Source organism: Pleurodeles waltl, chromosome 3_1 (genome assembly GCF_031143425.1).
Source record: "Pleurodeles waltl isolate 20211129_DDA chromosome 3_1, aPleWal1.hap1.20221129, whole genome shotgun sequence".
Taxonomy (NCBI): Eukaryota; Metazoa; Chordata; class Amphibia; order Caudata; family Salamandridae; genus Pleurodeles; species Pleurodeles waltl.
In genome coordinates, this window is record NC_090440.1 from 409,511,509 (window position 1) to 409,536,829 (window position 25,321).

The window sequence follows — 25,321 nt, forward strand, 5'->3', positions numbered from 1 at the left end:
TATGTGGCTATAAGTCCAATATAACTTTTTCTGAAGTCCTCGCCTAGCCAACAGCAACTGGAATTGGACTGGTCCCTGCTGTTGGCCTCTGCTGGGTGAATCCTGGCCCATAGTTGCTGTCCTTGAGGGAGCCTTAGAATTGACCAATAGGATTGATCCACAAACTCTGAAGAGTTGGGATGTTTTGAACTTCCAAGATCTCAAAAGCAGCAAAGGTGTCTGACTTTGAAGTGATTTCATCAGATACAGCTTCCAGCTGCCCTGCTGGAAGAGTCTGAGCTCCTTAAAAAAGAGTCCAAAGTTAGAAGACTTGACCGGGTGAAAGTGCAAAAATTATTTGTTCAGTTAATAATCTATTTTTCTACAGCATGGTTTAGTCTTACTTTATAATCACCAGGTTTTCCTGAGCCATTGCAACAAAGTACAAGTAGACAGTAAAAGCGATATGAAGAATACATTTTGGTGCTAAGATATCTTTAAGAATCTATTAAAATACTGGTTTGGAAGTACCAATAAGGTATAAGCCCTTGAGTATTATGCTGTTGTTAGTTAATCTTGTTTTATATGTTTAATGAAAATATGTAATTTTATTTTTATATAGATGGATTTGGTTTATCTGGCAAACATTTTTTTATAGCAACATTCTATATAAACATTTGAGTGATTGATTACCTTGCCTTTAGTGGTTCGTAGGTTCCTTTTGTCCATGTTATATATCTAATGATACAAGCACATCACAGTTTTCAAGTACATTGGTGCACGCTGAGCACTTTTTCTATCCTTGCTCTTAAAGTTAATGTATTAACATTATGGGGGTTATTACAACTTTGGAGGAGGTGTTAATCCGTCCCAAAAGTGACGGTAAAGTGACGGATATACCACCAGCCGTATTACGAGTTCCATAGGATATAATGGACTCGTAATACGGCTGGTGGTATATCCGTCACTTTACCGTCACTTTTGGGACGGATTAACACCTCCTCCAAAGTTGTAATAACCCCCTATATATTTTTTGATGTTTCTACTGTGTTATTCTATGTAGCAATGTGTTCGGAAAGAATAGAGAGGAACGCAAAATAAACTTGTTTTGATTAATCAATAACACTGAGATCACAGGTCTTAGGACAGCAATATTTCACCACACAACGTCTGGCAACATTAGGTGTGCTATATAGTCCCCTCTGCATCTCCAAAATTCTCACTCATGAAATGTTACCAAATGAAGCAATGAAAAGCAAATAGACGATCAAAGTGCTCCATAATTGTAGTCTTCTAGTGACCTTCCTTATAATTTTCATAGATAATTGCTGTTTACCAACATTTCTCATACAAATAGCTGACTGGAAAATACCTAAACTTAATCACCAATTCTGCTATCTATACATATCCAACTTCCTTGTAACAGCCTTAAAGCACTTTGCAAAAACAATAGTTAAACAATTACGAAGCGCTTCCCTCACTACTTTGCAGGACAAAGATATTTTAGTTTTCTCTGAATATCGCCCTGCACCACAGGCCAATAGCAAGTGAACCTCCGTTAGTACCAGAAGAGTGAAGGTTCTAAGCCACAGACGTTCCCTAGCAAATGTAACAATTAATAGCTACCATGGCCAGCACTTAATTTGAGCCGGTGGTTGACTGTGGGGAGCACCTGCACTTATTTTGGGGGACCAGCACTTATTTTACAGCATCAGATATTTACAGAGCGGGAGAGCAGGAAAACCCCTAGAGTGGAAAGACACTAAAGGCGTGATGGAGGAAGAAAGCAGAGGCCTACGAGAGTGAGGTAAAGCGGCAGGGAGTGTCTGGTAGTTACCCATAGAAGCATGAGGTGGTTTAAAGACTACCAGACTTGGTATGCAGCACCCAGAGAGTTTCTGGGCAGAGTTCTGGCACTGGTACTCTTTTTTATTTATTTATAAATTAAGCACTGACTATGGTGGCGGGAGTATGTGCGGAAATGGAAGGGCAGACTAAATAACCAAAAGCACAAAGGCATTCGGAGGAGTGAATGAGATCAGCAGTGTTTCATATGTGAAAGAATAAGTGCTGGTGCCTGAAGCTCTGCTCAGAAGTCGGCAGCAGGTGCAATTAATCATTGTCTCTCCAAATGCCAAGGCTGGTGGTCCTTAATCCACTACAATGGCACTACCTGTCCCTTGTTCCTGCGGGTTCCTGTTTCTCCCTTTATGACGAGGTTGCCGTCTTTCTCTTCATCCGTCTGTCCCTTCATCCATCTTTCCGATCTGTGCTTTTCCGCTCTCTTGCACTTAGTCAATATCTGATGTGGGAAATAAGTGCTGTTCCCCAAACATCAGTGCCGTGGCCTCCATCTGAAATGTATACGTCATCTTAAACTTAAGTCTTTCTTCCCTTCCACGGCTTCATCTTCTATTCCACCTTTACCCGAACAGAGTCCGCAGGATATCTCCATTCAGGACATCACTGACATCTCTCTCCTTTGCAATCTTTCTAACACGGTTGAATCAGATCTTTCACTCTCTTCTATAGCTCATGAACTCGATCTTGAGACTAACCAATACTATCCTTTTGACTTAAGATCTAAGTCTATCTTTACTCCTACTCTTCCGGCAGGTAACTCTATAGATCTATTTTCAACGGCAGTGTTGAGAGATCTAGACCGTGAATACAAACGTTACTGTGATCAACGGAAATACTTAACCTCCAACATCAACAGAGATCAAGCATCAGCTTTAACACACCTGTCTTCCAAAAGTAATATCATCATCAAAGAGGCCGATAAAGGCGGGAATATAGTCATTCTAAACACTCATGATTACTTGCAGGAAGCCTATTGACATCTCCAGGACAAGAATTGTTATAAAAAACTTTCACACAACAGCGGAAATACAACAAAAGTTGTCTGATCTCTTGGAGCTTTGGCATTCACGCCATATTCTTTCTAGCCAAGAAAAATCTGCCCTTTTCCTTCCATTTCCTACTATTCCTACATTATCTCTTTTACAAAAAATTCACAAAAAAGGCCATCCACCCAAGGGCAGAACTATAATTTCAGGAGTGAACTCTGCATGTTCCAAGTTGGGGTCCTTAATTGATAAGGAGCTCCAGCCATTTATGACTAATCTACCCTCCTATGTCAGAGACACTATAGACATTTTACAAAAGTTACAGGATATTGAGTGGCAACCTGACTATTTTCTTGTCACCATTGATGTTGTTAGCCTCTATTAAACATAGTGATGGCTTAGCAGCAGTGAGCAAATGTCTTTCCATGAAATCGGTTAAACACATGGCACGTAGCTCCATGATATTAGATATGCTTAAATTCAGTCTCGAAAACAACTATTTCCTATTTGACGGTCACTTTTATTTATAACTCCAAGGGACAGTGATGGGGGCAAAATTTGCTCCAACTTACGCTTGTATCCTTATGGGAGCAGTGGAAAATTCTTGGCTCTGGAGCGACCGATCGGAACACTTCACCCCACATATATTTTTTTGGGGACGTTACATCGACAATATTTTGCTAATTTGGCAAGGTCAGAAGGATCTTCTTCACCAATTTATTCAGACATTAACACCCAACATTTGGGACATTGAGATCACTTATCAAATCTCCAACTCTTCAATTGAGTATCTTGACCTCTTGTTATTTATAGAAGACAAGTTTTTCAGGAAATCTAAAGCAGCTAACTCAATCCTTCATGCCACCAGTTGTCATCCCTCCAGCACTATTCGTAATATCCCTAAAGGTGAATTTAGGAGAGCCAGACTCAACTGCACTAATATCTCTGATTATGACGTTATTTCTTCTGAAATGACTGAGAGACTTACATTCAGGGGCTACAACCGTATCTCACTTAATAATATGAGTAAAAATATGAGAGACATGGATCGCAATCAGTTGCTCAATAAATCTCAACAGACCAGCAGAAATCAGGTTATCCGGTTCATCACGGTGTATCATAATGGCCATCATCGTATTCAAAAATTACTGAGGAAATACTGGTACCTGTTATTGCACAATCCTTCCGTTAATCAGCACATTACTGATCATCCTCAAATCGGCTTTAGACGGGCCCCTAACCTTCGCAACAAATTATGCTCATCATTTTTCCAAGAGAAGTCAGCTTCTACCTTTCTGCCGCCTAAACCAAAAGGTTTCTATACCTGTAGTAAATGTTCTGTCTGCAAGCTCGGTCTTTCCAAATCCAAATTCATCACCATCTATAACCTAACTCATCATATCCATGATTTTATTAACTGTGATAGCTCCCATGTTGTCTATGATATCTGGTGCCCATGTAATCAAGCCTATATAGGCAGTACCACCCGTCTCCTAAAAATCAGGATCCAAGAACTCTATCGGAATATACAGAAGTTAGATTCAAAAGCACCACTAGTTGAACACTTTATGGAATTTCACTCTCACCAACGTACTTTTACTTTCTGTGGACTCCGACGGATTACATCATCCCCAAGAGGCCGTAACGTACTTGTACATTTACGTCAGGAAGAAAGCCGTCTTATAATCAAGCATGACACAGTGAACAATGGACTTAACAAAGACCATGAGTGGCATTTCTGGCTAATGTAATCTGCAAAGTATTTACTTAAACTTGTTTAGTCTTGAATATAAATGCGTCTTCTTTATACTCATATGAAGGTTCTATATATTATTGTTTATTATTATGTTAGTCTGGTTAGTGTGCCCCTTGTTTTTTCTGACACTGTTATTTCTCAACTTAAATTACCCATAACAATTTACCAGTGACTCACACCACCTTAAATCCCTTTCTCTGGTCACTTGCACAATTACAAGGAAGTCTCTCTTTTTTAATCATTATTTATAATTATCTTTATGTTTATTATTTTTAGCCTTATTTTTATTTATTTTTATCTCTTTATCTAACATCCTTATAAATTTTTATAATTCCTCTTTCCATTCTTATGCCTATATTCCCTTACGTTATTAATCGCTTTCCATTATCTTTCCCCTCCTTTCTTTTTATCTATTATTCAATATGGCCTTTTTTCACTACAAGATGGCGACTCCTTTGACCTTTGGCCTAAGATGGCACCACCCACCTGTGTCCAAGGCAGTCCTTTTTCTCTTTCCATACCTCGCTAACACCATCGAGGTAGGACTTTCCGTTCTTTCTGTGCTCGGCACAATGTATAAATACAAACGCTGACGCCTTCGCGCCCATCCCGTCTTTCACAGGAGACGGACGCGATACCCTGCAATCTAATGCCCTTTCTCGGTGAGCCTGTTGGTTGCAATCATGCACCAACTCTCTATTCTATTGCACTATTAGCATCAATATCTCACATCCTTGCCTAACCGCCGAACCCTGCAGTTACTCTTCCTACTAGTACGGGGCTTCGGTAACTAGAACTATATGAGCCCCGCTCTTGAACCTTTGCTAAATTACATACGTATTATTTTCCTTTCTCAAACTGTATATCAGTCCTTTCAAGTCACCTATTGTCTTCTTCATCCTCACTACATTGGCAGGTTATATTGTTTCCTTTTCCCTACTTTTAACCTTTCAAGGTAGATGGTCAGTTATCAATTGTAATATAGATTATATTATTTATGTTTATTTAATGTTCATACCCATGGCATAAGCTATATGTTTGTTGTATGTATCCTTTGCAAATTAAGAAAACTTCTAATCATGTACACTACAACTGTATTACAATGCTGAATTCTATCCAAAGGGTATGTTTGATTTTATATCACACCCCTCGGTCTTTTTGTCTCATTTTATTATCTTTTTTAACCCTCATCTCGCACATTCTCCTTCACTCTCCCTTTTTCACTTTAAATATATCCATATAATCACATTACGTTAATCACTGGCATCGTATCGGAATTTATTGTCTGTATCATTCACTCTTCACTTACCGTTTATTAATTTATCAATCTACTGTTTCTCACTTTAAGGTCACGTTTATCACGACTTTCTTAGACCTTACTAATCCATTCACATACTCACAATTCTATATTCGTTCATCTTCACTAGTTTCAAGAGCTAATAAACATCTCATGCCTTGGATTGATCTTTTCTTTATTTTTCACATATTTTTTATCTTTTTTCAATAATGTTCCTAAGCATTGTCCTTTTGGGATTAATTAGCAACCGAGAATACTAAACCATCGCACGTATTCTGGCATTTCTCACCTTTCGGTGTGGCTTTATTCTAATCACTTTTCTCACTAAATATTATATTATTCTCAGTTGGATTTTGTTTCCTTTTCCTTTCAACCTTGAGAAAGCCCCGGCTTACGTGCCTGTTAGGGGCGAAACACGTGTTGGCTGACTCCTTTGTTTCTCTTCTGGATTCATTTATTGATGTACCTTTTTTCTGGAAATATCTCGTCTTTTTTCACAACATAATAAATAAAGAAATATTGGATTAACAACGACGCCTTTTGAAATCTTGTCCACCTGAATTCTTTTTAATTTATGGCATCAGGACCTTAAACAAAAACTTTCTTTAACGAGGGACTTTTCCACTTTTGTCATTCTATCTCTTCTTTGGAGGACTTGAGTCCATGTCCTCCGGCAAAGTCCCCACATATTATGCAATGAACTAGGCATTTTATACAGGAAGCTAGTGCCTTTGGACCCTCTCCACTTTTGGAGTCTTTTTGTATACTGCCGAAGGGAAGAGCATAGCATGCTAATACCACTAGTCTTGATAACGCTTCTATTACAGGGATGAGCTGTGAGTAGAAATACATTATAGTGCTTATGCGAGGCAGCAGAAAAGATAATGGCAAAAAGAAAATATGTATTGGGTGCACTGAATCATCCCGAATAATATACACAACTATATTTTCAAAAACATAGCAGTGCAGGGGAGACAGTCAGGATGGAAAATAGCCATATAGAGGAAACTATTAGTAAACATATAAAGTAACAAATCAAAATATTTCAGAGATGAGTTAATTAAAGAGATGCATTGACCGAATTGTAAGCTTGTAGACGGAAAGCAGGATTCGCGCATGACCGGTTCCAATAGTTAGATAATACTTATGTTCACTTTCCACAGCAGAATTCATGATCCAATGGCCCCAAAATAAGCTACAATAAAAGTAATGGAGAGGATGAGGTGGGTGTTAGCCATTTCCAGATGAAATAGCCATGTTGCTGCCTTCAGTGCTTAAGGAGGGTAACATGATGACATAAGGACCATAGTATGCGACGTTTTGCCCCACGACAAGGAAGCAAGACTTCCCTGTCATGCAAAAAATGCACTAACCATCCTCTTAGTGCAAATATCCTGGGTTGAAAGAATAACACTGCCATGATTGTTGCCATGTCCTTGAATGGCCCCTGGACGTCCTTTTGTTTTGAGGACCAAGCCTGGAAGCTGACCTCGTCTCAGACAGGAACAGGGTGCCTGGAATGGAACATATGGGTTTCTCAGAGCCCTTTGACTGTCCAGTAAATGTTTCTAGTCTTCAAAGACTTTTCTAAGTAGATCTTCCCCCTGCAGAGGTAAATATGCCTGTTAGGTTCTACAACAGATCCTGAGGCATAGCTCAGAAATTATCAAATGCTAGGCTGGTTAGGAACCTTGCTTATGTTTCTGTGCGGGCGGTGCATCCGATGCACTCCTTCCCTGCATGCATTGCAGAAGGACTTGAAGCCTTTGGGGAATTCTCTTCAATCAAGGCTCTGTGACGACACCAGTATACTTGGCATGTGTTAAAGAACAAAAAAACACTCCCTTTGAAGCTCTTCAGGTAAACCAAAATACAGATCTATGTAGGAATGGCGAGGCAGTGTGTCAATCGACACGGAGCTGAGACCTGGAAAACAAAATGTTGTACAGCCTCACAGGTGAGCGGCCTAACTTGACTGAGACTTCCTGCTCTTAGAAACAGTTCATGATAATTAGTAAAATGCTTAACTTTAGCCTTGTACAATGATACATAGTGGAAATGTGAACAGACTGTAAATACAAAAAGGGTGGCGTGCATTCCCAGGGCCAGCACATGAGGAAGGTGTCTTGCACAGACAGGATTTGGTTGTGATGAAGGACACCAGGTCGGGAGGTCACAGAACACAAGTGTAAACTTACACACACACATTTCTTGCCTTAGACGCTGTTGTGTTCTTCATTTCACTTCCACTCAATATTAGCGTTCGAGATGGAAGTTCTCATGCAACTCCAGTACCCCTCTGGTCAAGGGTGGACTGACAAGACCTAAAACGTGGCATTTTTCTTATATTGGTAAAGTATGCACAGCTACTAAATAGGATGTTTAGGATCACAAAAGATAAGCTGGAGTCATAAGTATGAAACTCATAGACTGATTGCTATTGAAAAATACATGTTTGAGTTGTTTTATTAGCACACCCACTTTGGAGAGTGACATAAAGACCCCAAGGCCTCACTCCATCTTCTCTATTTTGGCAGAGTCATCAGCATGTGTGCCTTTGACGCAGATGTCGGTCCTTCTTTTTCTAAGAACCTGTGAAAGTGTGAGTCTGACAATGACATCAATAAGACACCTGGTGCGCAGACAATGACCTTGATAGGACACCTGATGCAATTACCTTGATATCTCTATCTCAAGGTTAGATAATAATATTAGCATAAAAAGTATAGTCTAAATTGACATGTTTTTACCTTATTCATTTATAAGAATGCATCCAAGACTACCCTATTAATACACATAGGCCATGTCAGACGTTCCTAAGGTTATGTCAGAAATTCCAGTCTCAGATAAGATTGAGGGCCTGATTTAGATCTCAGTGGTAATGGTCCCGCCATCTAGTTTTCAACAGAAAACTTGTCCACCCCTGGGATGGTCCGCCCGCCGTATTTAGATGTTGACAGTCCTATAAACTTTAACCCGCCCGAGTTCTGCTGACTCCTCCAAGGATTCCCATCCACTGTGATGGCACCATAGGAAAGAGTGGCTGACCGTGGGATCCCAACTACACTTACTGCCGAGCAGATTTGGATGTGCCTTACTGCAAAGCAAAAAAGCGTCGGTCCAACCTCCACTTCTGACTTGGATGATTGGAGGGGAAAAGGGTTGAAAACTCACCTTTTCTTCCAATCCAACTTCCATTTTCGTCTGTACACCACTGGACAGGACCCTTAGTCGCTGCTGCCATGGAAAAACACGCCCCCCATTACGGGACACAAAGTTAAGCAACCCGCTTTGGCTGTGTACGTTGGGGGGGTCAATGCGCATGGGCACAGGACCACTAGACATATACATGTCACAGTATTATTTTTTTTACAGTACTGTGACATGGATATGTCAGGGATTGGGGTCAGACACTGATGGGACACGCTGTTACACAACACATATCAAACACATACACAACTGTTTTTGTGATGCCAGTATTCATTGCCAAATGAATGCTGGCACCACAATGACGGTACAATCACAGTTGTCAACTTTGTCCATGTCTGCACATTGCAAGGGGATCTGTACCTGCCATCTTGTGCTTCCACTTGTGTGCGCAAGTCAGGGTGTGTATATGTGAATGCTATGCGATTGGCTGTGGGAGGTGGAGGGAGATGTCTTGGGTGATGTGATTTTGTCAATATGTGTGCCACTTGCATATGGCGTGGATTTTGTTGAGTATGTTGTGTTGCTGCATGCAACATTCAGGTGCATGTTGTTGTGTGGCAGTCATTGACATGATGTGTGTAGTTGTGCTTGTGTATGCATGTGTTTGTGTAGACGAGTGTCTAGTTGTGTTTGTGTCATGTGTGGGTGCAGTGTCAGTAGTGTGTCTGTTGTGTCATGGATTTATGTCAAGGTGTGTTTTCAGCATGTACGTGTTGTGGAGGATTGGCAATGGATAATAGTGTGTATGTGGTGTGTTGTGTGATGCAGGGATACGCATATGTCAAGGGTAGAGTGTGTGTGACTTTTCTGTATTCCACAGACACTGTCATTGTCCAGTGTCCATTGGGTCCAGCAATGTCCTTCCTCCATCAGCACACTGTCAGCAGTACACCGCCTGAACTGCTGTCACATCTAAATACGGCCAGTGGGAACCCACCTGCCTGACGGCTAGGAAGAGCACTCCATCATGGCAATCGGCGGCTCAGCTGCAAAGTATCTAAATACGACGGATGGGATGCTGTCAACTTGACGGTCATTCCGGGCCCATAGCTGTTTGGCAGTAACACCACCAAGATTTAAATCAGGCCCGGAGTATGCATCCTGCAAATCGACCACTTGTCAGGAGAAGTCCTTAGCACCAAAGTATTGTGCAAGATACTGCCAGATCTTCAGACTGCAGTGATGCTGCTGCATCCAGCTCTGCACTGAAAGCTGATACCGAGCCAAGTCCTGGAGGAGAAGAACTGATGCAGATATGTTTTCCTTCACAGGGAACACTTGCTCTCAACTGCTTATAATTACAGCATTTTGCTGTAAACAGGTTTGCAGTGCGATGATTGTCCTTAAGAAACTCTAGATGCAAGTTACGCTACTCCATCCTTTCTCAATATATAGTGCATAGAAGTAGGTTTTAGGATGTTAGGTTGCTAAATGACGTTTTAACTATGTGGAAATGTTTATTTTATTCTCATATTTTGCAATGTGCATTTGTGCTGCTTTAGTAATATTTTGTCTGGTTATTTTAGATGTGCTTAGCAACAGGATTAGACTGTTGAAATACCCACTTTTTAGTTAAAATGTATTTTTCGTAGTGCATTTCGTGTGTGTGACATTGTAGAGAATGGAATTGGACTTCTAAATTACCACTGTGTCCCAGGATCCCAGTTTAGGGACTGTTAGTAACCTAAAACCATGGACACCGCTTCAACTATGTATTGAGCGGGGTTGCGTTGGGTAACAACAACCTGTTTTTTCACATTCAATCGCTGGTGGAATGAAATTGACTCGTGGCACCAGTGAATGTGAAAGCACACAATCTAAAGCTAAGCCAGAGTCATAGTTTACACCAAAGGAGATGAATGGACATGGGAAGTGAGTTTCAGTTTTTGGCAGCCAGGAGAAGGAGTGACTTAAGATTCCACTTCCATGAATCTGGGGGACAATCACAAAACGGAGACTGGCCAAGCAATGGGCTCACCTAAGATAACAGGGTTTAAGCCTTTTGTTGAGGTGAGCAGGGCCAATGTGATAAATGGGTTTCTGCTCAATGCACATAAATTTAAAAAGATACCTCTTTTTATGGGGAGCCACTGCAAATGCTTGAAGTGTTCTGAAATGTGGGAGACTGAGGAGGAACCTTGCTGCCCACAACCTATGTGTTGAGTAATCAGGCATACCAAACTAAAGAGCAGTACAGTAGTCTAGGCGGGAATTGATTGATTAGCCAGTGGACAACTGATTTCCAATAAGATAAAGGCAGCCAAAGCAAAAGTCACCTGCAATATTTTTAGAGTGAAAAAATAACTCTCAGTAACTTTATTTAACTGTTTGACCATGGAAAGGTTAGAGCCCAGCGTGATTCCCACAATCCTACCAGGCGCTGCAGGTTAAGATACCACAGTGTGGATGGCATGTCGGAATTTGGTAAGTATTTCTTTTTGGGCTAGAGATTGCATCCTCACCATTATTTTATTCAAGTCAAAGTCAAGAATAGACTCAGGCTAAGGAGGGAGCTGTCACAGCCCAAGACGAGCCAAAGGATGACATATTCCGTGCCTGGGAGGGAAACCTAGGTTACTTATTAGAGGTCCTAGCTTTTTCTACTTGTCTAAGCCCACCAATAGGATTTCATCACTGCCCATAGCTCATCTTATAAAACTGTTGATGGTCTTTCTCATCACTCTGCCTTTGCTATCCTCTTCAAAGTGACTCAGAGTTTCTTCTGAAATATGTCATTTCATTTGCATCTTCTCTGTTTGTTTCTTCTGCTAGCTTCAAAAACTAATAACAGAACTGAACCTGGTCACTGAACACCCCCCTAACTAAAGTTGAAGACTCACAAGTTTCTTAAACTCTCCAGTTTTTGCCCTGAACGCATCGCATATGATTAAATGGAATGCCAACCAAAGGGCTCTGTCTAATCTTGGGATTACTATTGTGGATGAGAGTAGGCGGACTGAGCATGCAAGTCGTAGGTAGTGATGTTCCACCTCTGTCCATCTGATGCAGAGGTGCCGCTATACAGAAGTGGTAGCAACTCGAGTCTTTATATGACAGACCATAGTCTCAGTTAGTCTTGAACTTAATGGCATTTTTGTACCATAAACCCAGTCAAGAGTTTTTTGTTTTCATAAATATTGTTAAAAAGTATGGAAGGGCTACCTGCTTCCTCTTCTTGTTAAAGCTGTTCTCTAAAGGGCTGGTTTTGTTTAAAAGGGCAGTATATAAGGGCTCTCATATCTTAACAGGAAACATAGATAGGCAGAGGATTTTACTTACAAAATATCGAAAACCATCCGAGTGAACGTGAAATCACTAACTGCAACTATGTCTATTTTTTTTTAACCGAAACTCTTTATTAGGTTTTGAGGTCAGTGCATACAATGAAACCAACACCTTTATCGCTTATCTAAAATATCTATTGAATTCCAACATACTTAGCAGACATCCCAGCAGCAGTGAGCCACCATTACTTGTTTTCATTTGCTTGGGTCGGTGACATGTTCAATAAGGCTTCCATTGACAACTACATAGACAAATGGACAAACCTGTGCCCATGATGATCTTTGCCTATTGAATTACTTCAAGTCCAGGTCACGTTCAGACCACAGTGAGTGAGTGAATGCATGAATGAATGAGTTTACATAGGTCAAACAGGCTTTCCAAGGACAAGAAGGCATCAAAGAGAGTAGGACACCATCTACATATATGACATTACAGTTAAATACATAAACGGAGTAAAGTAGAAAGATCACGCAGAGCAAGCTCAAAATGCTCTAGAGATTCAGCACATACCTCTGGCTATAGGCAACCTCCGTCTTGCCTGCATGACATGGCAGTGAGGGATGGTGCGGAGAAGGGAAGATTGATCAATGGAATTCCAAGAGGGTAAGTGGCCAATAGCATTAAGGCAAGCCCTTCTCTAGTGCTGGCTGGAATCAGCTGTCTTGCATCTCCTACAATACCAAGCTCTGCTGCTAGCCATTTCAATGTTACCTTCAGGTGTAGCTAATATCAATGTACTTTACCACTCAGCTGAGTTCCTGTCACCAGCTAGTCTCTTGCCACTAACTCCCAGTATCACCTATAATGCCTGCTTAATCAGCAAATGCCTCTCTTGCAGGTCCTCGATAGACCCTCCACCTGTAGTGACCTTTGATACAACGCTGCTGGAAGAAACTGACAACTTGGCAGCGGGAGAGCTGCAACTGAATGACCTGACCATAGAAAGTGTGCAGCATACGTACGTATAAAGTGGGGTGTCAATGGCACACACAATGGGGTAACTATTTGATCTATAGCTCATTATAATCATTTACAAATTATTTCACCAATTGTCATAGCTATTCAATATTCCAGGTGGTAGGCTGTGGCTAGCTAATGACACAAATGTAGATTGTATTTTGTTGAACACGCCACCAGATGAAACGGCGCAATGCACATTTTTTCGCATCTCAAATTTCATAGAGCTCCTTCATGTGCCCTTATATTGAAATTTAGTGAGAGGATTCTTCTAAACTCAATTTTATATAATTTCTCTGGTTATACATGTCCAAATGGGTTTATGTATATTACTTTCCTCTTATCGTATTTGTCCTAATTGTTAGTGATGTGTTTGTTAGTGTAGTTCTCTTGCCTTTTCCTGCACTGCTCCTCGTTAGTTAATCTAGATCAATTATAATTTTTCTCCTTATTAGGTCGCAGCCTATCAAACAGCGCAGCTGTCTGGTTTGCTAAAGACATCTTGGTGACTTTCAGAAAGTTGACCTAGGATTCAGTATCGTCTGTTGATTACCACTGGCTTTGTGGTTTGTAACTCACATTTTCTGGCTTTATTTCCTGTAGGCACTCCAGGTTCAGTTTGTCTCTCCTGTTACCTAAACCGCATTTACTCCCTGTCTGTAAACCTGCCTTTAAGTCTCGTTCTTATCTTGTCAAATTTTCTGTGCATTCAAAGACTGAGATTAAATGTCAGACGCTGTCTTCCGAGGGGCTTGTTTACTTTTCTTTCTCTGACTTCAAAGTGAGAGGATTTTTGTAACAATCTTGGTGGATACTGGGGTAGCAAAGAGGTTTTTTCTAGCACACAACAACATTTAAATGAAGAGTGTAGATATTTCAGAATATATCATAATTAGGAACACAAATGAAGCACATTTTATGTTATATATGAAGTGTGTCAGAAACAAATACTTAAATACCATCAAAACAATTTGATAGAGCGGTCCGTACTATTAATTTACCTGTATTCGGACGCTCTTTAGGCCGATGAATCTTTTGACTAAGTGGGACTCTCCGTACTCTATATCGGTTAATTTTAATCAAATCAGTAATCAATAACGAACATAAGCAATACCTTGATCGACAAAACACTTAACAATTAATCCAGAATACATTTCGGCGAACCCTGACCTTTCAGTCAGGAATAACCACACCAGTTTATTCAAAGTTAGTGAATTTTATTTCCCTATATTAACAAAGCTAGCACAATATAGATGTGTCTCAACACCAAATGATAAACGTAAATGAACATTAATAGCTGTCCATAGCGGTGAAACAAGTGCAGTCTATGTAGCATTTGAATCACAGGGCATTCGATAATAGCAATGCAAATCACTAAAACTATAATCTGTAACGAACTAATTGCATACATTTAGTCAGCATAACAAGATCTCAAATTGCATTCGTGCGACATAAGGAATCCTCGTCTAACCTCAAATTAGCATCGGCATGTGGGACTTCATGCAAAAACAATTTAGCAACATTAATTTAGAAAACTCCTAACTAGGGCTCTTATCAAAATCAGCAGTTGGTTACCTAAAAGAAACACAATGCAATTTTACAATTTCCTTTCATATTTACCAATTACGATCAGCATACAAGGAAGTCTTCGTCTCACAGGTACCGTTCTTCGGTCAGCATGGGTACCGTTTCGATCAGCATGGGACGGGGCAAAGGGCAGGGGTGGACGGGGCAATTGCCTCACGGCGGCAAGGTAAACTACTACTTCATGCAAGGGATCAAAGTTAAAGTCTCTAGGGCAAGAATCATTAAGTTCTCTTTCTCTCGATTAGAGAAAGCATCAAAGTCTCTTTCAAAATGGCGTCGCAGCAAAGTGGGCCATAATAGCTGCAAAGTCTACAAAATGGCGGGATGTCCAATAATGGCGGATGATAGCGCAATGGCTACCTTCTTCTCGTGCACCTGGTTTTTATAGACAACAGTTCAGGGTCTTCCATTGGAGGGTTCATAGGTTAGCTTCAAATTATCCAATCAAAAACGACAGTTCTCAAGCTTTTACTTAAGCATACATTATCCTTGGAGATGGGTACGCAAGTTGCAACATTTTATACCAATTAACTCACTTTCAGAGCTTCCATTGTCCGCACCTGCAGATCGACCTTGGAGTAAAGAGAAAATATGCCAGGCTGGCACGAAATCTTAAGATAAGCATGTGAACGATCTCAGTGGAAAAGTACAGCTTCAAGCAGAAATACACGTTTAATAGCACATTGGAAAAATACGAGCATTTAAACCGTGAGACCAGGCAACTAGGCAACTAGGCCGAAGCCTGCACTAAAGTAATGCTAAGCTAAAACATTTCAAACAAGCAAATCATAGCACACGTTTACGATTATGTCGGATTAGTGCAATTCTAATACACCACGTTATATAAAGCACGCTTATAAATGTTGGCAAACTACTCTGAGGGCACATTTTGTCCCTGTACAATCTTTATTAGTTCGGTTAAAGTCACACATGATTATTTCACACTACGTTTATGCGCTAATAAATGTAAAACCTTCATTTTCTGTTTCATCAATCCCTCCTCTGATGACTACTTGTCATCACACCAAATCATGCCCACAAATTTTATTCCATTAAAATTCTGTCAGTTCTCTTTTCCTTTTAGTTCCCCTAGTTTTCGCTTTGTATTCTTCTGCCATCTTTTTCATTATTTTCTCTTCCTTCCTTCTTTTAATTCTTTCCATAATCATTATTATTCCCCTTTTTATTCCCCAAATTCCAAATATACAAATTATAACTATTAAAATTCCCTCTATTATTTTTAGCAATATTCCATTCCAAATTCCCCCAATCCAATGTCCCACTGAAGCAAGTCCTTTTCCAACCTTCTCCCACACTCCTGGTTCTTTCAGTTCCTTCAAATCTGCACTCTCTTTTGTTAGATTAGCAAGCATAGTTTTAATTTTCACACTATTGTCAGGAATGTATGTACAACAGTGTCGTGCACCAAGCATTTTGCAAACGCCGCCATCCTTTGCTAAAAGAATGTCTAAAGCAAGCCTATTTTGAAGAGTCATAGCTCTTTCCGCTGCAAGTTCAGCATCTATCAGGATTATAGCACCTGAAAACTTTGTCAACATGTTATCCACTATAGTAGACAACTTTCTTATTTTGATGGAATTCAGCACAACTCCCAACGAAGGAATAATGGCTCCAAATATATCTCCTACCACAGCAGCTGCGGTCTCTCTTTTCTGGATACGATGGGATCCAGATGTCTTTTGAATCATCGATAGGTCATCCAGCTGATAAACCTTTGGGAACACTATACCCAAATAACATCTCCCCCACCATCCCTTTGGAAGACGATAATAGGCATTATACCCACAAATGTAATATACACCTGGAATGACAGGGTCAAGTCCGTTCATCATGAATGTCCATTTGGCCTTAAAAATAAACGTATGTTTACACTCACTCGCTCCTACAAAAATATTGTCATAATAGGATTCACCTCGATATATACAAAATTTCCCTACATGCCAAGCATCTAAAGCTATTTTCCCTTGTGTCTTTATTGCGGCAAAATCATAATTATCTACTGAAGTCCTCTTATGTAGCTCCTTTTCTAATTTCGCATTCATTTGTGCTCTTCTATCATCTGTGCGATCTAAAAAGCTTATTTCTATTGCAGAGAGCGAGCAGGTAAGGTTTTCCCTATGAGCGTGAGCCGTTTCAAAAGGTTGCATTGGCTCGAAAAATTCCCTCATTATTTTAGCATCCCAATCTTAAGCAATCTGGCTTAGCTGCGCTATTATAGGAACATATGCAAAAGTAACATCATAATTTGAGTAAAAATACTGTATGTTAGTCTGACCATAAAACCTAGACATTACTATACTACATGTAATCCCGTATGTAAGAGGCATGTGGTGATAAGTCACCCCTTCCTTTACTGATGTCGGTATCTGTGTACACACATAACAATCCTTCGCATCCATAGTCTCAACATATTCAGTTAGCAAGCGATAGAAAACATTATACGAAAGCTCTTTCTTATCATGCAAGAGCCTCTCATCTAATTCTAATCTTTTTAATGCGGTTAGTTCAGTGACAGTAACAGGAGCAAAAGTAGAAGCATCAATTTTCTCATTCTCACCCTTTCCATGCATTCCAAACACAATTGCCATTATTATTAGTACACATGCAATTACCAAGCCTATACACACATATTTACAATATTTCTTTCTACTGTTTTGTGTAGCGTACCCAGTCATGATCTGTATAGAATCAGAGAGCTGGAAGCACCTGTAAAAAAAAACTATTTAGCAATTCAGTTACAAAGCTGAGCGAGCGCAATGTTCACACCGTCTTCTTCAAGAGGCCAGTCACTTATCGGTTAGCAGCATTTGTCTCAATTCGGCAATAACTCAGTCTTTTATCAGTTCAGCAAGTGTCTCATCCGGTTTAGCAATGTCTCAGCTGGTTGTATCACGTTAGATTGTAACAAGCAATGTCATTTATCACCCTTTCAATCGACAGAGTCCATAAAACTTTTCTTTTCTATTGGTATCTCTTCTTCTTCGTTCTCGAGGCTTAGAGATACAAATTCGTCAGTCCAATCGTCATTGGCTACATATGCCCATTCTGGACCGGAATACCTTCTGTTCGGTATCCTTTTCCTTTTCAATTTTGCTTCTCTTTTCGATTCTGCTTCGTTGGTACTTTCCACTTTTGTCAAGTCTTTTTCTTCACTCGGGGATGGTACCACGACAGTTACTTCTTTTCTTTTCTCTTTCACTTTTGGCCTTTCTCCGTCGTTCAAACTTTCTTTAGCCCTTTCTTTTATTGGTGATATACTTAGTCTCCTCTTTGCACCATGTCCATTTGATGGACCTGCGATCTTTTCTGTGGAAGCTTGAACTTTTTCGTTCTGTTCTGCCTTGTCCCCTCCTTCTGGGGAATCAATCACGTTCTCCTTTTCTTTTTCTCTATCGTCTGCTTCTGGGAAAGCCCTCCTCTGATCAGGCTCTCCTGCTTTTCCACCCTTTTCGAGCCCTTCGTCACCGTTACTTTCGTCAGGCTCTTTATCACTTTCAGCTGCTTCAGGTTCTTTGTCACCTTCAGCTGCTTCAGGCTCTTTGCTACCCTCAGCTGCTTCAGGTTCTTTGTCACCTTCAGCTGCTTCGTCGTTGTCTGAACTTTCTCCTTGGTCTCCCCCAAGCGAGTTGGTCTCTTCGTCCTCAGAGAATATCTCTCTCTCTCCCGTTTCTGCCTGTTCGCTTTCAGTTCGGTTTTGCTCTGTCTCAGCACTGTTTTGTCAGGCACTGGCAGTTTCAGCGCTTCAACTTCCTCATCTGTGGGACACAACACCTTCTTTGTGTGACTGGCGTGAATCCAGTTGGGAACCCCCGCACACTTCACAGCGGTAGTTGTCGTCAGGATCACTTGGAAAGGGCCTTTCCAACGGGGTTCCAGACACGACTTTCTTACGTGCTTCTTTACCACGACCCAGTCACCTGCTTTCAGTGCGTGTCCTGGACCTTGGATCGGTGGCAAGGTGGTCGCTTCCACCTGGTGAGAGAAAGAGCGAACCACGTCAGCCAGACCCTTGCAGTAGTCTAACACCATATCATCTGTAATATTCAAAAGCGCATTTGCGGGAACTGCAGGAAGTCTCATAGCCCTGCCCATGAGAATTTCGTGCGGAGACAATCCAGTCTTTCTATCAGGGGTGTTTCTCATTGACATTAGCACCAAGGGCAATGCGTCAGGCCATTTCAGATTTGTCGATGCACATATTTTCGCCATTCTTGATTTCAATGTACCATTCATTTGCTCCACCAGTCCTGATGCCTCAGGGCGATAGCTACAATGCAGTTTTTGCTCAATGTTCAGCGCTTCGCAAAGTAACTTTATCACCTCGTTATTGAAGTGACTTCCCCTATCTGATTCTAAAGAGATCGGGAATCCGAAGCGTGGTATTAACTCCCTCAACAATAGCTTTGCAACTGTAAGGCTGTCATTTCTACGTGTGGGGTATGCCTCAATCCAGTGACTAAAAATGCACACGATCACCAACACATACTTCAGACCTCCATGCACGGGCATCTCAATGAAATCTATCTGCATTCGACTAAACGGTCCACTGGCTCTGCCAATGTGGCTCGCGTTCACAACTGTTCCCTTTCCTGGGTTCATCTGCTGGCAAGTGACACATCGATGGCAAACTGCTTCTGCAGCTTGACGAAATCTGGGGTTAAACCAATCAGTTTTGAACAATCTTATCATGGCATCTCTCCCTAGGTGAGCTTGCCCATGATAGAACCGCGCAAGCTGTGATAAGAGACCATTTGGCAAAACAAATTTTCCCTCATTTGAAACCCATAACTCATCTGGTCTTTTTATACATTGTGATTTAATCCAGGAATCTCTTTCATCCTCCCTGACATTATTCTGTAATGCTTTTAGTTCATCTATTGTATCTAGGACCTTTAAGGGGAATGCTTCAGCTGGTTCGAGTTCTGGCTCACTTATCGAATTCCATTCATCCCTAAGTAATATACAATTCAAGGCACAAAATCTTGCGACTTGATCCGCATATGCATTTCCCAGAGAAACATAGTCTTGTCCTTTCGTATGAGCACTACACTTTACCACTGCAACTTCGGCTGGCATTTGAATGGCATGTAACAATTCCCTTATTCTCTCCCCGTTTTTCACTGGGGATCCTGAAGAAGTCAGGAACCCTCTCTGTGACCATAGTTGTCCAAAGTCATGCACAATCCCAAACCCGTACTGACTATCAGTGTAAATGGTAACTTTCATCAATGCAGACAGTTGACATGCTCTTGTGAGGGCTACAAGTTCTGCCACTTGAGCAGAATAGACTCCTTGAAGCCATCCCGCTTCCAGGACACCTGTTACAGTGCATACAGCATATCCTGCTTTCAAAATTCCCATCCCATCTCTTAGACATGAACCATCAACGGAAACAATTTGGTCGTTTTCATCAAGCTTAGTATCCTTAATGTCAGGTCGAGGTTTTGTGCAAAATTCAGTCACCTGAAGGCAGTCATGCTCGACGTCTTCAGCGTTCTCAATTTCAGCATTTTCTCCAGGGAGCAAGGTTGCTGGATTCAACGTAGTGCACCTTTTCAGCTGCACATTCGGTGAGCCCAGAATTATCGTTTCATACCTTGTGAGTCTTGCTCCAGTCATGTGCTGCGTTCGGGAGCGGGTCAAAAGTATCTCAACTGAGTGAGGGACCATGACTGTTACTGGGTGTCCCATCACTATTCCTTCACTCTGAGTGAGGCTGATACCAACTGCTGCTACGGCGCGCAAACACCCTGGAAGTGCTGCTGCAACCGGATCCAAAGTAGCTGAAAAATACGCTACTGGTCTGTTTATGCCACCATGGGCTTGAGTCAAGACAGACAAAGAACATGCATCACGTTCATGACAAAACAATGTGAAAGGCTTTGTGTAGTCAGGCATACCTAAAGCTGGAGCCCTGCACATGCATTCCTTCAATTCAACAAAAGCATCCATCTCGTCTCCTTTCAGTTCAATTTGATCTAAGGCATCCTTCTGGGTCAGTTTCAGTAGAGGCTTCGCTAGAGTTGAGAAGTTGGGAATCCACTGGCGACAGTAGCCCACCATTCCCAAAAACTTCCTCACCTCCCTCCTTGTCTTTGGTGGACTCATTTGAAGTACACTTGTTATTCTTTCCTTCATTATTCTCCGTGACCCTTTCTCTATCTGGTGACCCAAGTATTTCACTTTCTTCTGACAGAACTGCAATTTGGAAGGAGACACCTTATGTCCATTCCTTCCCAAATGGTTCAACAGAGCAATGGTATCGGCTGTGCAGCCACTTTCTGTCTTTGATGCAATCAATAAGTCATCAATGTACTGTACTAGAGTTGACTCGAATGGCAATTTTAATGCTTCCAAGTCTTTCTTTAGAATCTGATTGAATATTGACGGTGACTCGGAAAACCCTTGAGGAATTCGACACCAACTGTACACTCTGTCTAAGAATTTGAAACAAAAGAGAAATTGGCTGTCCTCATGAAGAGGCACCGAGAAGAACGCTTGTGACAAATCGATGACTGAGAACCATTCGGCATCGCAAGGAACCTGGAACATTATTACAGCTGGATTCGGTACTACTGGGCAGCATTTGACTATGATGTCATTTATTTTCCTCAAGTCCTGCACGAGTCGGACCTTTCCACTCGGCTTTATTAGTCCCATGATTGGTGAATTACATGGACTGCTTAACACTTCTTTCAGTACTCCCTGTTTTACAAATTCGTCAATTAGTTGGGCAACTTTCATGAGGGTGTCTTGTGCCATGTGGTATTGTGGGGTCTGGGGAAAGATTGCATTGGGCTTTACAGTCACTTTCACTGGTTCCACTCCTTTCATCAATCCCACCTCTTTCCCTGTCATATCCCACACTTCCCTTCCGACTGATTCCCGTAATTCAGCTGGGATATCTTCTTCAGTCATCATTGGGAACAGACAAATCAGAGGGTAATCTTCATCAACAGTTTCCATCTCATCCCCCTCTACACTGTCTTCTTCTTCCCCATCACTGCTCGTCTGAATTTTAATTCCCTCGTTCGAACACATAATCGAACATCCCAACTTGCACAATAGGTCTCTCCCTAATAATGCTATCGGGCTTGAGTCACATACCACAAATTTGTGTAACCCTTGATAGTTACCAATGCTGACTGGTACCGGATCTGTAATCGGGTTTGTCAGGTGCCTGTTTGCTACTCCCACCACTTGAACTGTACTCCCTGAGAGTGGCAAATTTGGTACTTCACTGCTCTTAACTGTTGAACGTGTGGCTCCCGTGTCAACCAAGAATGAGACACGATGACCCATTACTCTTCCCTCCACGTACGGGCCCTTTTGATCAATTTCCAAGGATGCCGCAAGCACACAATCTCCTTCTTCTCCTGAACTTTCACTCTCCCATACATTGTTTATTCCACTCTCACTGTGTAATGGGAACTGTTGTACGGTGCCATTTGTACTCATTACCTGACCCGAGACCTGTGGAGGAACCATCACTTGCTGCTGACTCATTGGTGCCAAGGGTATTTGCATTTGCTGATTAGGTACCATGGGTATCTGCTGTTGCATTGGCTGCATTTGCGTCATCTGCATACGAGGCATCTGCATCTGCTGCGGCTGCATAGGTTGTAATCCCTGCAACTGATTTACGGCCTGAAAATTTGGGTTTGGACCTCTCATTTTCGGTCCCCTCATTGTCTGAAATGCATTGACATCATTGTTTTGCTGACCAACACCTGCACCTGCACCTTCCTGCACCACCATCGGGCACTCGCGTTTCCAATGACCGACAATTCCGCACACGTGACACGGCATCACCTTCTTCATTGCCTGCACACCAGTCACAACAGTGTTCAAATCCGGACCATTATTCACAAAACCTCCTCTGCCTCTGCCTCTAGGCTGTGACTGAAACGCCATGTTTCCCTGCAACTGCGGCTGCGGTTGCGGTACCTGTTGTTGGAACCCTTGCAACCCTTGCAGACCTTGCAAACCTGTCTGAGCTGCCTTAAGCTGCATCATCATCACCTTCTCCTTCAGCTTTTTCGGTTTCACCTCAATTTCGTCGCTACAGTATTTCGCATAATTCAACACTTCGTCAATCGGTTTCGACTGCCAGCAAATCAAATGCGACTTTATCATCTGACTTATTTCTGGTCTCAACCCTTCCACAAATCTAAACACAAAATGAAGCATGTCCTTCGCCTCTATTGTTTCCGTGCCGCTGTAGTTCTTGAACGCCTTCAGCAACCTCTCATAGTAACTATGAATCGACTCTTTAGCTTCTTGGGCAGTTCGATCTATCTTCTGCCAATCCACATTTTTCGCGGGTACCTTCGTCTTCAAATGCTCAATCACCTTATAGTACAAGCTCATCACCATAGGTGATGGTGCACCCGTCTCCCTGTCTCTCTCTGGTTCACTTGTCGGCCAACCTACAGCTCTCTTGCAATCCTCCCACAAATCTGCTGGAACCACAATCTCAAATAGAGTGTTCAGGTCTTCCCAGAGACATTTTGCAAGCTTCACAAACCTATCAGTCTGTTGATACCATTCGATCGGCTTCTCTCTCAGTTTGGGAAAATCGTCCGTAAAAGACTGAATATCGCTTCTGTGCCATGGTACATGTATTAATTTTCCCCCTGCTGTCTCCCTCATTGGTAACATGGTTACTGTCTCGCTGCTCTGTGGTCTTTTCTCATTATGCTCTGTAGCACTGTCCCTCCTCTTTTCCTTTCTCTTTACCCACCTGCTTTCCCACTTGTCTAAGCACCTCCACACTTGTGCACTCTGCAGCAATTCTCTAAGGTGCGCCTTCATGCCTGCTGACCTCATGTGTTCAAAATCTGTGGCCCCAAAATCCAACCTGTAGCTCCTGCTCAAATGTTTTGTCTTGTCTATGTCAACCCCATTTTTGTCAGCTATTTCTTGCAAGCTTCTATGTACCTTGTTCACTTCCTTCGTAATCCTGGGACATAGATACCTCAGCTCTTCTTCCGAGTAAGACTCTAACCTATTCACACCCATAGTCCCTTCCACCAATTCTTGTGCTTCCATGTTCAACCTCATCCTATTCATATAATCTTCTCCCTTCCCACTGGCTGAGCTTTGTGTAGAATTCAGACTGTTGAACCACTGTGTCAGCTGTTGCGCATTCAACCCCATAAGTGTAGCATTTACATCGACTGCCATTGATGGTTGCGGCAACTTTTCAGTGTTCGATGTTAGAGGTATTATCAGTGGGGGACTCGACCTCACCAGCGTTGACTGAGCACATATGGGACTAAACTCCATCAAGGACCCAGACCCAGTTGGCTGAGCCGCTATCGGAGTTATCCCTGGGGTGTTTTCTATGCACCTTCTTTCTGTCCCATTCTGCAGCATTGGTCCTTGACTGCTCATACCTAAGTTAGGCTGACTATACAAAGGTACTGGTGGACCTACAGTAATGGGTAGTGATATCGCATCTGGGTTTTGTCCATTTCCCATGTTCTGAGGCATGTTCATTCCCACGCCATGGGTCATCATTGCCGGCATGCCCGTCTGACTCCCCGCCATCTGAGCATGTGCTGTTCCCCCCTGCATCTGCTTTTGAGGCATCAAAAACTGGGTTGATTCAGCTTGTGCCAGTGTCTGGTTGTGACCATTCTGTACTCCCCTTACGGTTTGTTCTAGAATCATTCCTGCACTGTTGTCACTGCTGTAGTACCCTGGCATCTGCGGCTGATAATTTTCTGCTGGTTTCAACATGGGCACATCTGGATACATTCTCCTCACCTGCGGTATCTGCGGGGTGAACAGTAAACTCGGGTCCTTAGATCCCGATGCTGCTCCTGAACTCTGAGTTTCACTGTTCTGTACCAGTGCCGGAGGGGCAGAACTGGTACTTGGACCTTGTCCACTCTCCGCATAAGGTGGTGGACGGTCGTTCAGCAATTGCATTATTAACTCCTCATCCTCTAACTCCTCTTCTCTTCTCAACTTTTCCTCGTCCTCTCTATCCTTGGAACACTTCCTGTCTGTCTTACAGGCAGCTTTCTTACCTGTCCCCTCTTCTTCCTTAGTAATTGCTGGAAACAATTTTAGCCCCTGCAATACATCTGACCTCCACACCTTCTGTGCATTATCCCACCTAGCGTCCGCTAGTGTCTTTTCTACCTTCCTTATCCTAGTCTCGAACTTCTTTTGCTGCTGCTGTCTAGCCATTAGTTCCCAAATTGCTAGAGCCTCGAACTGGGCTGGCCTTGGAGGCACCTTCATGTCGTACATCGTGAATCTCAAATTTTCTAGGATCCTTATATTGAATGTCCCATGTATCGGGAACGCTACGCTCCCATGTTTCTCTGTCAGTTTGTGCCATTGCTTTAGCCAAAGACACGGAGCTAC

The 25,321-nt window shown here is 42.0% G+C and overlaps 1 protein-coding gene across 2 annotated transcripts in view; it reads left to right on the forward strand.

Moving 5' to 3' along the window:
- The window catches only part of FES (FES proto-oncogene, tyrosine kinase), a 385,097-nt gene that overhangs the window by 191,324 nt on the left and 168,452 nt on the right, over positions 1 to 25,321 (forward strand). For both annotated transcript variants that reach the window (XM_069222643.1, XM_069222642.1), the window contains exon 8: positions 13,215 to 13,334. In XM_069222643.1, the coding sequence (XP_069078744.1) occupies positions 13,215 to 13,334 (120 nt within the window). The remainder of the gene's footprint in view (positions 1 to 13,214; positions 13,335 to 25,321) is intronic.